The 14850-nt window shown below is 43.8% G+C and overlaps 1 protein-coding gene across 5 annotated transcripts in view; it reads right to left on the reverse strand.

Annotated features, from left to right (window-relative positions):
* Window positions 1-239: 239 nt before the first annotated feature.
* LOC147905485 (splicing factor U2af large subunit B-like) overlaps window positions 240-14850 on the reverse strand; it is a 76534-nt gene continuing 61923 nt past the window's right edge. For 4 of the 5 annotated variants that reach the window (XM_087372915.1, XM_087372929.1, XM_087372908.1 and 1 more), the window contains 5 exons: window positions 7791-7854; window positions 7491-7652; window positions 1957-2038; window positions 1803-1870; window positions 241-1395 (listed from right to left, as the gene is read on the reverse strand). In XM_087372915.1, coding sequence (XP_087229041.1) covers window positions 1258-1395; window positions 1803-1870; window positions 1957-2038; window positions 7491-7652; window positions 7791-7854 — 514 coding nt within the window. In that variant the 3' untranslated portion in view covers window positions 241-1257. Of the gene's footprint in view, window positions 1396-1802; window positions 1871-1956; window positions 2039-7490; window positions 7653-7790; window positions 7855-14850 lie in introns of all 5 variants that reach the window. The other variant, XM_087372922.1, reaches the window with a different exon arrangement.

Below are 14850 nucleotides of genomic sequence, written 5' to 3' on the forward strand. Positions count from 1 at the left end.
AGGCAGAATTGTGTGGGCAGTTTAACGTGAGAGATCTAGGAGAACACTTTGTATATTCAGGTAAACAAGTTATCCATTCACTAAATACTTAACGAGTTCAATATTACAGAATGCAGAATTATCAATACTCCAATTGAGACTAAGAGTGAGAAATAAACTGAGCAGAATTAGAAGTACAGTGGAGTCAATAATTTGTGATAGTAACAGCACATGAATTACGAGAAGGAGAGAAAACACTCAACTGATATTTATATCAATCGAAGTTGAAGCTGAGCCCAACAAAGCTCTTCTGATTACAAAGCTTTGACTGTCACTATTACATGAGGACACTCCAGTATAAGCTTGACAGGTAGCTCGAATGTGAGCTCTACACATACTGGAACCTTGCTTGATTGACTAACGTTACAACTACATGAAAGCGCCACTTTTGCGTTTGGAGTTTATAAAAAAAAGCGTCTCTTCCATGTCAACTGGTCTTATCCTCCAAGCCTGACAATAACCATGATTCATAAATCCTGGGCTCAACTTAATGCAGTTTGTAGGTCAACATAGTATCAATTCTGCTGTGAGCAGCATGCACTAGGTACAAACCAAACCCCCATTGAGCACTTGTCTTCCAGGAACGTCAAAACTAGAACTTGTGCTCGCAATTGAGAATTCAAGAGGTTCACTCTCTTCCCATGCATACTTGATACATAACTGCTTCCAGACTTGTATAAAGGAATATCAACCCTCAAAACTGCTATATCAACTAAAAATAAGCACAAAGCCCTGTTAGCCCCATACGAATCAGGCCTTCACATTGACACAATATTTGTGGAAGGGTTTCAGCTTTGGCTATGTGTAAAATATTGACCACAATACTGCAGTCTTCACCTCGTCTAAAGCCTAACTCGAAGAAATTTATACCCTACAGCTTGACAAGCCCACCAGATTCAACAGATCCTCTTGTAAATTCCTACTGAGAAGCATACAGTGGACTGCCTTTGGCTAATTGTTGGTACATCTCCTGCACAACAACAGCTAGCTACAAAAACATCGATCCAAGTATTTCTCTGGTTCCTTACATGCTGACTGATGCCTTAATATATCCTCCAGAGGGCTCACCAAATAACTTTTAACCTAGGGGGCATATTCCAGTTAATTCAAGACTAAATCATATGATGTGCTATGTCTGATTTTGCTGCATCTGAATACCATTTCTTTGACTGAGGTTTTCACACTTCATTCTGAATACCAAGTACTTCATACACATGTTTAATTATCATATTCCCCTCTTGAAAACTTATCTTCCGAAAAATATACAGCAACTACTGTGTTGTCCGCAAACTTTCTTCCATGCAGAACAGCTTTGGCCATGCCTGCTTCTTTGGGATCACTATACTCCAGAAAAACCTGCAAATGTACTCAATAAGCATAGAGCATCCATCTTGCAGATGTGATCAAACCTGGGACGTAATATTCATACAAACCCAGGTTTTTATCCACATAGCGTCATAGGAATAGCAAAATGAATAGGGTCATACTTCTGAGTGCCTAATGCTGCAATCACAAACTTGAACGGATCGTAGAATGCAGTACATGCTATAAAAGTTCAGCTTTGCTTTGTGTGAATATTTGTCGTGTTTCAATATTCTCGTATTAACACACAGACAAGCATGATCACTTCTACATGGTAAAGAGAACAAAGCCACAACGAGGAAAGACCCAGCTGCTATAACAATCACATTGTCACATTGTCCTTCCTTATCACAGCAGGTTTATATATCAAGACATGCATCCTAAAGTAGCTTACTTATTACCTTCCCAATTCCAGGAACAACCTCTCCATTTCCTCTTGATCGAGGAATCACAAGCTTTAAGAGTGTGCCTGCAACCATACTTGCAATTAGAAAGACGTTACATAAGATAAATGAGGAGTAATACGAGGTCAACTAAGAACCCCACTGAACTAACCATATTTGCCACATTCCTCTTTCATGTCGTCATATATCTCATTGAACACTTCATCATCCTTCAGCTCATCTGGTGTCACAACCTGTCTAACAAGCTCATTAAAGCACACATCTATGGTTTATCATTAGAACAATATATAATCCACTACAACAAGCCCACAAAATTTTCACTAGTAGTAAATATCCACTGAAAATCTTTCAATCTCCACGATGAACCAAGCCCAAATGTAACCATCCATCAATGCACCATCATCCATGCAACACACTAGTGCCAATGGAGGGAAGGCGACAACACTAGTACCAATGGGCGGCACATTGGGGAGGTGCCAGAGTTTACGTTATCTAAAATCCACAAACGAATTTTTCCTCAACATGTCACCATGTACCAAACATGGTGCCAGAGTTTACAGATCTAAAAATTCATGAAAGAATATTTCCCAAACATGTCACCATGGTGCACATTAACAGTGCAATGAGTGGCCAAAAAAGGGTACTGTCTTGGGGACTGCTGCTGTAAAACTGAAACAGAACACGTTTAATCTCTGTTGTCATGTCTCCAGGAAAAGAGTGCTCAAAGGGTGAATGAAGTATCAAATTCTAGAGCTAGTTGGCTCAAGACTTTGAATGTTTAAGGGGTTGAGCCACAGTTTGTTAGCTGAAAGGCTCACTAATTGATTTGATACTGTATTGATGCTTGTCATTAAAAAAGAGGCATTTCATGTCAATTGGACAAATAAATATTGCACAGGCCAATAGATGCATAGTGGGCGGTCCTTTATTATTTCACAACACATGAGAGATATTTTGAAGAAAGAAAGAAAGAAAGTTTATTTAAGTCTTCGGAAGACCGATGGGTCTATGAGACTGTGAAAATCCTAATACAACAAGCTGTGGTAGTGGAGCTACTAAACGAGCGTCCATACCAATACAAAATGCAAAAATGCAGAATGGCAGTACTAAGTCCTAAGTACAACATAGTCATGTCGATGGTCGACTATATATCAGTCTCAGCATCGTCATCAACATCATCATGATCATCGGCAGCAGCAAGATATCAGGATGGATGAGGCAGTGGAGGCATGAGGTCGGCGATAGAGTGCTGTTGGCCACTCAAAGGTGCGGTCCTGGCACGTCTCCTGGTCGTAGCTCTTCGTTTGACCAGGGCTACTATGACCCCCGTCGGTCGGGCTCCGACCCTAAAGAAGGAGGGGATGTCCCCAAGTGTGATCTGTGTGTCGACCCTCTGTCTGAGCTGTCGGGTCACAGGCTCCGGGTCACGGTCATGTCGAGGCCTCGTCTCGTGGGGGTCCATGTGATCTAGCTGAAAGAACTCCGTGATAGAGCTCTGAGAGGGATCAGCCGAGGAAGAAGTCTGCTCCTGTCTCCGTGCTCAAAGTATCCTCTCACGGTGTCTAAGTGCCTCATGAATGAAACCTGCCAAACACCGCTGGTCGCGGTGGGAGAGGAAACAGGCCAAAATCCCGTAACTATCCCTGAAGAGGCAGTGGAAATGCCCTCGGATCTCATAGTACACAGGACACCTGAAGATGAAATGCTCCTCTGTCTCAACCTCCTGCATGTCACACAGTGTGCATATGCGCCTCTCCTTGGGTAGTCACTCTGCTTGGAACTGCCCAAGAGAGATCCTCAACGAGTGGGGTAGGTGAATCTACATGTATCCTGGTGGGTCAATAAAACCCTCCGCTGTGATATGTAAGAAGCGATCTCTATAGAAGCGATCTCTACAGAAGCTAAGATTCACTGGGAGTTCACTCAGTCCCAACCAGGTCCGAAATATGTGTAGCTGTAGTAGATCCTCACGGATAACCTAGTTGACCTTGTGTGATAAGAGGGGAGAAAACGGAGCATCCATGGTGTACAGGAAGGGAGGTAGTCTATCCATGTGGAGCCCCAATCGCTCAAACCATCTCTCTGTATGTGCATACCAGCACCTTTGGTCTCCTCCTGCTGCAAGTGTCATAGAAGAGGATAGAGCTATCCATGGTAGCCTGCTACGCCCCGAGGTATAATCCCCATTTTCCCTAACTCGGTACAGATATGTGATGACCTAAAATGCAGCATCTAGCTATAAAGGGGGTGACCTAAACTAAACCTGAATGATCTGGTGAGGAACGGATGACTTACCACGAATCATCTGTGATAACATGAGAACCTGTACCCGCTCCACATGGACCCACTCTGTATCCAACAAGTTTGGTCCCCAACAAGGACTGCCGTACTTCCCCGCTGGGAGAGCCAAGGAGTAAAAAAGCAACCCCTTGGTGCGTGGATTCTGAAAGTGCGAGCGGAAGCACTGCCTCTCTAGTCTGGCCAATGAAGCATATCCTCTACTCAAGCGTGCCTGCATCGCGGGTCTCATAGTGAAGCTGGGTCCGGAGAAGATAACCCCAAGATAACTGTATGATGAAACTATCTCAACAGATGACCTCGCAAATGTGAACTGCTCCTGATGCATGATGGCTCGAGATGTATTGAAGATCATGACCTTGGTTTTACCCAGGTTGACCTTCAAATCATGAGACTCACAAGAGGACTGTAATGCTTCTAGGTGTCTCTGAAGCCCCTCTACTGAAGAAGACAAAAGAGCCACGTCATCTCCATAGAGCAGAATCTGGATCAACGTGCCCGCAAGAGAGCAACCTACACCCCCCTGTGTCTGCATCATTGTCTCAAGCTTGTCAATGTAGAGGCCAAACAAGGTAGGCGACAAAGGACACCCTTGTTTGACCCCGATGGTGCTCATGATCTCGTCTGTCCACTCGGATTCTGCCAGAAACTCTCTCATGAAGTGCCATGACAGCCCAAATGATCTCCTGATCATAGCCCAAGTCCTCTAGGCACCGTATGAGGCCGGCTCTCGGAACCGTGTCAAATGCCTTGCGAAAATCCACAAAGCCACAATAAACCCTCTGCTTTCGTGACCTCGCCTCCTCGATGATACATCTGAGTGTGAGGATGTGGTCCATGGTTCCATGATGACGCCACAATCCGGCCTGTCCTGTTGCTTTAAGTCCTCGACACTCTGCAAGTTTGCTAACCTTGAAGTCAAGTACTGATGCATTATGATTGAACATGTCCAATCATAATGGTCCTGTAGTTCTCCGGGCTCATGGGATCCCCTGCCTTGTGGATGGGTGAGATAGTGTTAATGGTCCAAGTGTGTGGAAATCCCAAAAAGCAGCTTCATTAAAAAGCTTTGCTAAGATCAGGGCTAGGAGGTTAGTCCCATATGCAATGAACTCAATGCATAGCCCCTCATGATCCTTCGCTCGGCCATTATGAAGTTTCATTACGGCATCCTTTACCCCTCCTCTAGTGAAGAGGGTGCAGGATGCAGAACGAGGCATGTGTGAGAGGTTAGGGACTGGCTGATTTGGAATGTCATAAAGTGTACGTGCATAATCAAACCAGATCTGAGTGTCAATAAGTGGTGAAGGGAACCGTCCTTCTAGAAATCTCCGCCATAAGTCCTTAGAGTTGTTACTAAACAAAATGTTCAGTAGCTTCTCATTCCGATGAACGAAGTCTAGTTTCTTCCTCTGTACCGGTCTACGTAGTATTCACGTAGCATATCTGGTGCGCTCGGAAGACTGTTTTTGGTTTCGAATCTGAGTTGATGGCGTAAAGCCTTACACTCATCATCATACCAACTATTACAGGGTACGGTTCCAAGGGGTGGTGGACGGGTGAAGCGGGTGGTGTGGGGGAAAGCGTGAATGGCAGCCTCGTGTAGTGAGCAGGTGACAAGGGCAGCACGATCCTCTAAAAGGGGTATGAAGTCAATATAAGTGAAGTATGTACAGACGGCCAGAGTAAGAAGGTGAGTGATCCCGATCAAAGCGTATATCGTGGTAGGTGGAGTAAACACTGAGTGGAGTGGAAGGTGCTGTGTGAAGGGAGGTGGAGATGGTAAAGAAAAGGTATGTATGATCAGCCCCTGGGGGGAGAGGTGCTACAGTGAAGTCAGTAATGCGAGATGTGAAGACAGGGGATCCCATGATGTAATCAACACTGGAGCCCCCCCCATGTGGAAAGCATGTGAAACCACCTGAAGCAGGCCATCTGTCAAGACCATTATAGATAATGAGATCATGTATCCTACCGAGGTCTAATAGGACCTGCCCATAAGATGAGAATGGACCTCGCCTGTCAGCCAAAACCCGTAGCATACCTGCCTCCTCAAAGTCAATATCTGGTAGTAAAGTGAAATCATCTCTGAAGTCAAGAAGTGGTACCTGACGGGCCCTTGTCCTCACGTTGAAGTCCCCCACTAGAAGGACTTCTCCGTGGCTAGAGAAGTCAACAATGGACTGATAAAGGACAACAAATGGGGATGTCTCATCATCACCTCGGATATCTCTAGCAAAGTGGGAGGTCTCAGGGGGGAAGTAGCAAACTGCGACAAACAGATCCCGGCTGTCCATGTGTCGAATCCGGATCCAAAGAAATCTGGAATATGTATCTCTCTGCTCTACTGAAATGGTCCCTTGAAGTGTGGATCTGAAAAGGATTGAAACTCCACCTGAACCTCAAACTCCTCCTGTACCCCTCATCTGATCTCTGTAGGCAGACTCCCATGTATACCTACTGAATATTGGAAGAGGGCGCTCTGGACTCTGATGTGTCTCTGTATAAAAGACTATGTCGTGGCCTGTATAGGATTCCGAGAAGTTCCCTGGTTCACAAGTGAAATCATCTCTGAAGTCAAGAAGTGGTACCTGACGGGCCCTTGTCCTCACGTTGAAGTCCCCCACTAGAAGGACTTCTCCGTGGCTAGAGAAGTCAACAATGGACCGATAAAGGACAGCAAATGGGGATGTCTCATCATCACCTCGGATATCTCTAGCAAAGTGGGAGGTCTCAGGGGGGAAGTAGCAAACTGCGACAAACAGATCCCGGCTGTCCATGTGTCGAATCCGGATCCAAAGAAATCTGGAATATGTATCTCTCTGCTCTACTGAAATGGTCCCTTGAAGTGTGGATCTGAAAAGGATTGAAACTCCACCTGAACCTCAAACTCCTCCTGTACCCCTCATCTGATCTCTGTAGGCAGACTCCCATGTATACCTACTGAATATTGGAAGAGGGCGCTCTGGACTCTGATGTGTCTCTGTATAAAAGACTATGTCGTGGCCTGTATAGGATTCCGAGAAGTTCCCTGGTTCAGACCATAAGGTACCATTACAGTTCCTAATGGTGCAGGACAGGGTCTCAGATATCTGAGTCTCAGAGACCCCGCTTCCCTATGTAGGGGAGGGGGCAGGTGCCCTACGGGGACCTGTAACAAGTATGAGCCGTATTGTGAAGAAGCCACCATGGGTAACATAAGGATTGATCATGGAAACAAAGGGAATAGCCACGCTTTAAGACCACTTGAAAGCAATTCATGCATAAGATGAACTTAAAGCCCGCAAGCCTACAAACCATCAAACCATGTTCACACTACACCATACTCCTTACAGCCATTGCAAGGCTTTGCAGATGTGATGCAGACAACAACATTGAAACACACACCTGAGTCAAACACACCACCTTGGTTGGCACCTCTACACCTGAATCTATTCCGGTTGTCATCCCAGGCAAGACCCCTGGCATCAATCCTGATGACAAGCCTGACATCAAAATCGGAAAACCAGCTAGAGCTGCTGCACCACCATTCATTTGCAGAGCCAGTTTCTGGAATCAAAAAATTAAATATTCAAAACAATCAAGAAGCTGGGGATTCTGGGATGTATGAAGCAGTTAACACTTAACCATAGTCACGTATTTGTATAAAAAATGAAAATATGTACTAGTCCCTACCTGCACCCCTACCTGCACGGTTATTTGTTGCTGGGCTTGTGCAAGAACGTTTGCTTGATCTGGTTTTGGCTGTCCACTGTGTGCCAAACAACCCCCAAAAAGGAAAATAACAGAAAATTAGAGAGAGAGAGAGAGAGTGTGTGTATATGTGCGTGTACATGTAGTGAGTGCGGCTGTAAACAATTGTAGCATACATACTGAACAATATACCTAGATGAATCCAAGAACATTACCTAGATGAATCCAAGAACATTCCCAAACTCATCCTCTAAAAACACAACATGGTGCAGCTTCAATCTCATGATAGTCACTCACAAGGTTGAAAACCATAAACTCCATCATGCATAGCAGGGACTAGCTACTATGACATCCCCACTGACATCCCAGCATCATTCTTTCATAGGGAGCTTTCCTTTAACAACAAGGAAGTTTGGGTGACACCTCAGCAAAGATTGGCCCGTGGGGGTTAAAACTAGCCTAACTCTGGTGGTGTGTTGAACCCAATCAGCCTTTGTGGATGATCTACTCTTCCCGGACTTGCTGTACCAGAAATCGTCATTTTTGGAGGAGTATTCATCCTGTTTCAGCCCCTAAAGAGGTTAGAAAATCTCAGCTTTTGCTCAGGCTGAGAAGTCCATTGTCTAGAGCACATCTGGTGCTGCAACTCAGCCACATATGAGAAGTTTGCATCAGGGAATTTCGGGACTGTTCAAACAGTCAACTTTGCTGTCCGGTTTTAACAGTCAGGGACAGATCCTTGGGGTGCATCCTCAAGCCAAGCATTGGCTTTGAATGTGTGCATTCTGCATTGTGTTCACAGAACGTGAACTCGTCAAAGCTTGTCGTAATTGTGTATTTGTTTGAGATGGTCCAGAATGCAAGAGATGTTTTTGGTGTACTTGCCCAAGAGGATAAGTTGGATGGCACTGTTGGGAAGTGGTGGGAGAGAAGAGATGCATCATGACAAGAGTTGAGAACACAAGAAGAATCCAAAAGTGTGTTCTATTGATTAGCCTCTCATTTATAGAGTGGGAGAGAGGGTGGCCTAGATCATAGGCACCTATCCTAGATCATAAGTGTGCTTCATCACACACACACACACACAAACATGTGACTGCTACTAGATGCACACATGCAAGTTAGAGCAAGCCCTTGATCACAAATGTCCCAACATACCAACATACCCCCCCTCAAGAGTTTGCCTCATGCTATGTCAAGGATACATCTAATCACATAGTTTTACAAGCCATCTCATGGTGGTCAATGATAAATCTATGGCTAGAATCTCTGCTAGCAAGGGTGCCCAAGGGTCAAGGTTTACAAAATGGAATAAACCCCCCTCCAAATGGTTCTCTCTCTTCCATGTACAAGAATTAATCTTAGGCCTTTGTTTGGACCTAGTTTCTCATGTCTGCAAGAGGTACCATGGAGGCTAAAACATATCACATGGCCTACATCATATGGTGACCAGAGGTGATTTACAAAGACCATAAGTACTAAACACATAACCATAACATTCTTTTTGGAGTACTACTCTAGGCAGAGAACCTCAAAATTGACTACATGGCCAAGTGACAAAAGTTCAAAGATGTTGGACTTTAGAAGGTCCAATCTTTATCTATATCTACCACAAAATTTGTTGCTTCATTTGGTAATGGTGTTCTTTCTTCAACCATATTTGCTTCGTCTTTCTTCTTCTCCTTGCAAAACTTTTCAGAGTGATTGTTTTGGCCACAATAAGTGCATGGATTAATCCTATAGTAATCTTTTTCAAGATGATTGGCCTTTCGACAATGCTTGCATGCTTTGTGCTTGTCTTTTGATGTGAACTTCATGGTAAGTGCTTGAGTTTGATCTTCTCCCTTTCTTGAAGTCTTCTTTCTCTCTTCTTCTTGTAGAGCACTGATGATGCTCTCTAGTGTTGGTTGGGAAAAATTATTCAAAGTAGTCACACCATAGTCAAAATCCTGGGGCATACTCTTCAAGAGCACAGTCATTGCATCATCTTCAGTTAGACTGGAGAGTTGATTGAGGCCAATTGTGTCATAAGACTCCTCATAGTGTCGACATGAGCTGCAACAGAGTCTCCATTCATCTTGAGTTCAAAGAACTTAATCTTTAAAGTCAATTAAGAGTTATGAGAGCTAGCACCAAATAGCACATCTAACTTATGCCAAGCCTCATAAGGAGATTACAAATCAGAAATATGATACACATAATCATCTCCCAAACCTAAGGCAATAATTGCATAAGCTTTCTCTAGCCTTTTAGCATCTGTTGTGTTGTTAAAGTGGAGTCACTTGCCTTCTTCTTCCCTTTGGTAGTAGTGGATTCACCCTCTTGTGATGACTAATTCCCTGGCTTGACTAAATCCCCCAAGTTCTCATTCATCAACACAAATTTGATTTTCATTTGCCAAGTATGGAAGCCTTGGCCATTGAATTTGTCTATTTTAAAGGTAGCCATGAGAGGGTCTTACCTTTAGGATTAAGCAGTGTTTGCTCTTTTACAAATGGCTATAAATCTCAACCATACAAGTGCATATTGCAAGCAATGAAATCAAAGAATCCTAGTCTTTTTGCATTAGAATAATAATATGGCTTTCTCTTCACAAGCTTTGTATTGACATATCTAGATGCTTCTTTCTTCTTCTTTTCTTTTGCTTTCACATATGAAGCATTAGAAGAGCAACAAGAGCTAGCCATTTTGAATAAACATAACTAACTGAAAGTTTACTAACAGTAAATCATCCTCAACACTCTTTCAAGCTTGCATCAAGCATCCAATCACCAAAACTGTCCAAAACTGTAGTGTCAAAATAGAAAGAAAGAAAGAAAGAAAAAAATTTTATTAGAGTCTTCGGAAGACCAATGGGTCTATGAGACTGAAAGAAAACCTGATACAAATCCCAGTAAGGGTGGAGCTACTAAAACGAGCATCATCACCCGTGCTGAATCCTAAGTCTAATCATACATAATCAAATACATCTGGGTATGACAGTGGAAAGAAAAAAGACCTCAATTCAAACACCCTGAAGCAAATTTGAGAGGGCTTTTGAAGCCAAAGTGGAGCTTGTATAGCAGCCCAGGGCCACCAGCAAGTATACGTGCAAAATCGCACAATGTCACCCAAGAGAGCTTAAGCAAGCCCAACTGGTTTTTTATTGATTTCTCCTCATCCACTGGAGCATTGGTGCTCAAAATTCATCAGCATCTTCCTCAAAGTATCAAGTAGAACATTTTGGTTTAAGTAAAGCTGAAGCTATCTTTAATCAGATGATGAGCCGAATTTTGATAGAGAGTCAGTATTTAGTAGTAAATTATGGTTGAAGTACTGCTCCAACTATCTTTTGATAGAGACACTCGAAACCTTCTATTGGTTGGTGGACCTGGTTTGGTGTAGCTAGCTCTGCGGAGCTGTTACAAGTGTTGCTGACGATCAAGACTTCTCAAGGAGGACCACATGCATGAGGGTTGCTGATTTCGTCAAGAACTATGTGTCAAAGACCTAGAAGCCATATGATCGAGAGTATTATTATATGTTTGTGGGCTTTGGGTTTGAACCTGAACGGAGCTCATTTCGAGCTGGTGTCATGAGACATCTAGGAGTAGTTCCAGAGTTTCTAGATGTGTGTTTGGGACCGTGTAGGTCGCATAGTGGCTTGAAACAGACCTAGGATACTATGTACTTTTTAGGGTCTGAATGGTTCTCAAATTCAGAGGGGGATAGCTGGATGTACCTAGTGATTGTACCTGAGTGGTTTGGTATACCCAACAGTTCATGACAGATGCCATTAAAGGATAGGTACTGTGATTATACCTGTGTATCGGCTTGGTTCATGGAGAGCAAGGATAAGCGGAGCTGGACACGAAGAGTCATGGTATGCCAATATTGGACTTGGATTTCAAACAATTCTCAATCTGTTTCTGAGAGCTTCTGAAAGGGAGCAGATGGAATGGATATGTCTTTGGGTCATTGTGTGGCCCACTGTGTGATAGTGAGAGGGGCTGTTGGAATAGTACGCCCATTGCCCCACCTGTAAGCCTCGATATAAGGAGAGCAGTGTAGGAATGTGGCAAGAGAGTCTGTTATGTGGGCATGAGAAGAAGGTGCCACATGGCCAGATCAGAGTGGAGAAGGACACCCACATCGCAGCCATGTGGGCATCATCGTAGACTACCAAATGCACTGCTGATCAGCCGCAAGCAACAAGAGCGGCAGGCACAGAGGTTCTACAGGGAGTAGGGGAGATCACAGATGTGTCAGACTGCACCCAGGAAAGGGGCAAGCAGTGAATAGGCTGGTGCATTTATAGGCCCCAGACATGGGTACGCTGGTCGTGGCGAGTCTCAGCACACTCACAGACTGGGTTGCCCAGTCTGTGGGGGGCTTTCCAGCCCTATATAGAGGGGAATCATCACCCGGTGCATACCTACTACAGCCAGCAGGAGATCACACTTGTGCAGGAGGGTGCAGTCTGAGGAGCTCGCACTACAGAAGGTCGCTGAAGTTCACAGAGGATCACGCAACCTGAGAAGTGGAAGGAGAGCCATAGAAGCAGTACATGTGCTTACCATAGAGCATCCAGGGCGGTACAAGGCTGCAGGATTTGGCATCCCTGTGGGAACTATCTACAGGTGTCTGTGGATGTGGAAACTAGTCTAGGTTTCTTCTAATAGATAGAGGTCGATAGGATGACAAGAGCTGCTCATTTCATCCCAGCCAAAACTATTTATTCTGCCTCACAGGTTGACGCATTGTTCATGGATTTTTCTTTTAAGCTACATGGCCTGCAGTAAGGCCCTGCAAACAGAAAACTGAAAAGAAATAAGGAGTCCAGCTCCTTTCCTATAGTTGCCGTAAGGAAATAAATTGGCTATGACTCAAGGCACCCCTGTTAGTACCTTTTGGCCATGATCAACTTGCAGCATGCGTAGCTGTAGAGGTGACTCAAACGATGTGGACTGTTGTACATGTGAGAGCACCCTTCTTGAAAATCGGAGACTTTCTGACGAAGTTCTGAGCAATGAGTCAGCCTGCCTGGCTTGAGGTGAACGAGGGGGGAGTGAACTTCGACTGTGCTGCTGTATATCCCCTATTGGAAGTCTTGGACCTCGTGACATGTATGGCTTATTGTGAGTGATAGAGATGCCAAGATTATGGGAAACTTTTGGCAAGAGCTACTTTGTCAAAATGGACACCAGACTTACCATTCACACTTATCACCATCTTGAAGGGGCCAAATTCTTTTGCCATGATACTCAAAAGGGCAAAGGATAAATGGTCATGTTTCACAAGGTCTTGTTGACACACTCTAATCATACATCAATTGGTATGAGTCCTTTGATCTTGTATGGCTGCAAACCAAGATGAACAATTGTTCGGAATTGTGTGAGCAAAGGCTTGTCCTATGATCATGTGTGTGTGTGTGTGTGTGTGTGTGTGTGTGTGTGTGTGTAGCACACTAAGTACTATGATGTGTCTAGACCATGACATAAGTGATGATGTAATGCAAAGGCCCCCACATGGGGAGGTGCCTTAGATTTAAGAGTCCCTTTGATGTAGGAAATGATTTTCTTTGATGTAGGAGAGGTGCCTATAATCCAGGCCACTCTCTCTCCCATTCTATGAAAGAGAGGACTCCCTCTCAACTCAATGGAACAATTTTGCTCTTGGTTTCCACACTCTTCTCCATGATGTCCATCTTTTCTCCCACTCCCCAACATGTCGTCTCAGAGCCTCCTTGAGCCCCTAGCCTATTCTAGCTCCAAAATGCCACCTCATCATCTTCTTCTCCACCCTCCACCTTCTTCTTCATTTCTGTCCTCTTTCTCTCCAGATTTTGCTTAGCTTTGTTCTCCTCGTCTTCTGCGCCATTTGCCAAACCCTTTGAGCTGGAGATACCTTGTCTTGGAGCGAAACTATGACCCAGAGGAATTAAGCTTTGGTCATCTCTACTGTGTGTGCCGATACGAATACAGTGCACCGATTTGTCACGTAATTCCGACGATGTGCTCAACTATACTCTAATTCCTCTTAGCCACGGGTGGGCGACACTACAAGCTATCTTGTGTCCAAGTTTCAGGACCAATGGTTGCTGGAACAAGGAGAAATCACACAAAGACCAATAGAAGAAGGTGTTGTTCTCATGAGAAACTTTGCGCGTTTTTTTGGGAGTCCTCCTAGGTGAACATTCTCTGGTATAAGAGTGTTAATTGCGCATAAAAAGCCCTTTCAAATATGCTTCATAGAGCTGGAATCAAGGCCTCCAAGTTACTCTGTTTTACACTGCATTTTGGGCATTTTTTGGTTGATTGAATGCTTGATGCAAGCTTTGGGACAAATCATTGACAGAAGATTCTCAGTTAAATGCTAGTAGTTTGGTTCAAATACTCACTTATAGTGTTTTTTTCATTGTAAGTATCTTCTTGGATTTGAAGATGATACACATGCACTATGATTTTTTATGAGTACTTGAGTTGTAATCATGACTAGCTCTTGTGGTTCTTCTAATGAGAACTATGTGAAGAAGTCCAAGTCAACAAGAAGGGAAAAGATCAAGGTAAAGAAAACTCCTTACAAGAGACTTTGGGAAAAACCTATTGGATATTTCTATGCCAAGAATTTGGGATTTTCTGAGTACATAGCAAATAACTTGCATTTGTATGGTGAGGGAGACTTCTTTGTTCATAAAGATTGACCATCTATAAGAGAGTAGACACTGCCTCATTATAAAGGTAAGACCCTCTCAATGGCCACCTTTAAGATAGATAAGTTCAATGGCCAAGGTTTTCACACTTGGCAAATGAAAATCAAATTTGTGCTTATGAAAGAGAATTTGTGGGACTTGGTCAAGTCAGGGAATCAATCATCTCAAGAAGAAGAATAAATCATAACCAAAGGTAAAGGGAAGGCAAGTAACTCTTCTTCAACTACACCTGTAGATGCTAAAAGGCTAGAGAAGGCTTATGCACTCATTGCTTTAGGATTGGGAGATGATTTAGTGCATCATATTTCTGATTTGGAATCCCCCTCTGAGGCCTAGCATAATTTAGATGTGTTATTTGGTGCT

This window comes from Dipteris shenzhenensis, chromosome 1 (genome assembly GCF_047967505.1).
Source record: "Dipteris shenzhenensis isolate YYH24624 ecotype China chromosome 1, Dip_SZ_1.0, whole genome shotgun sequence".
NCBI classification, from domain to species: Eukaryota; Viridiplantae; Streptophyta; class Polypodiopsida; order Gleicheniales; family Dipteridaceae; genus Dipteris; species Dipteris shenzhenensis.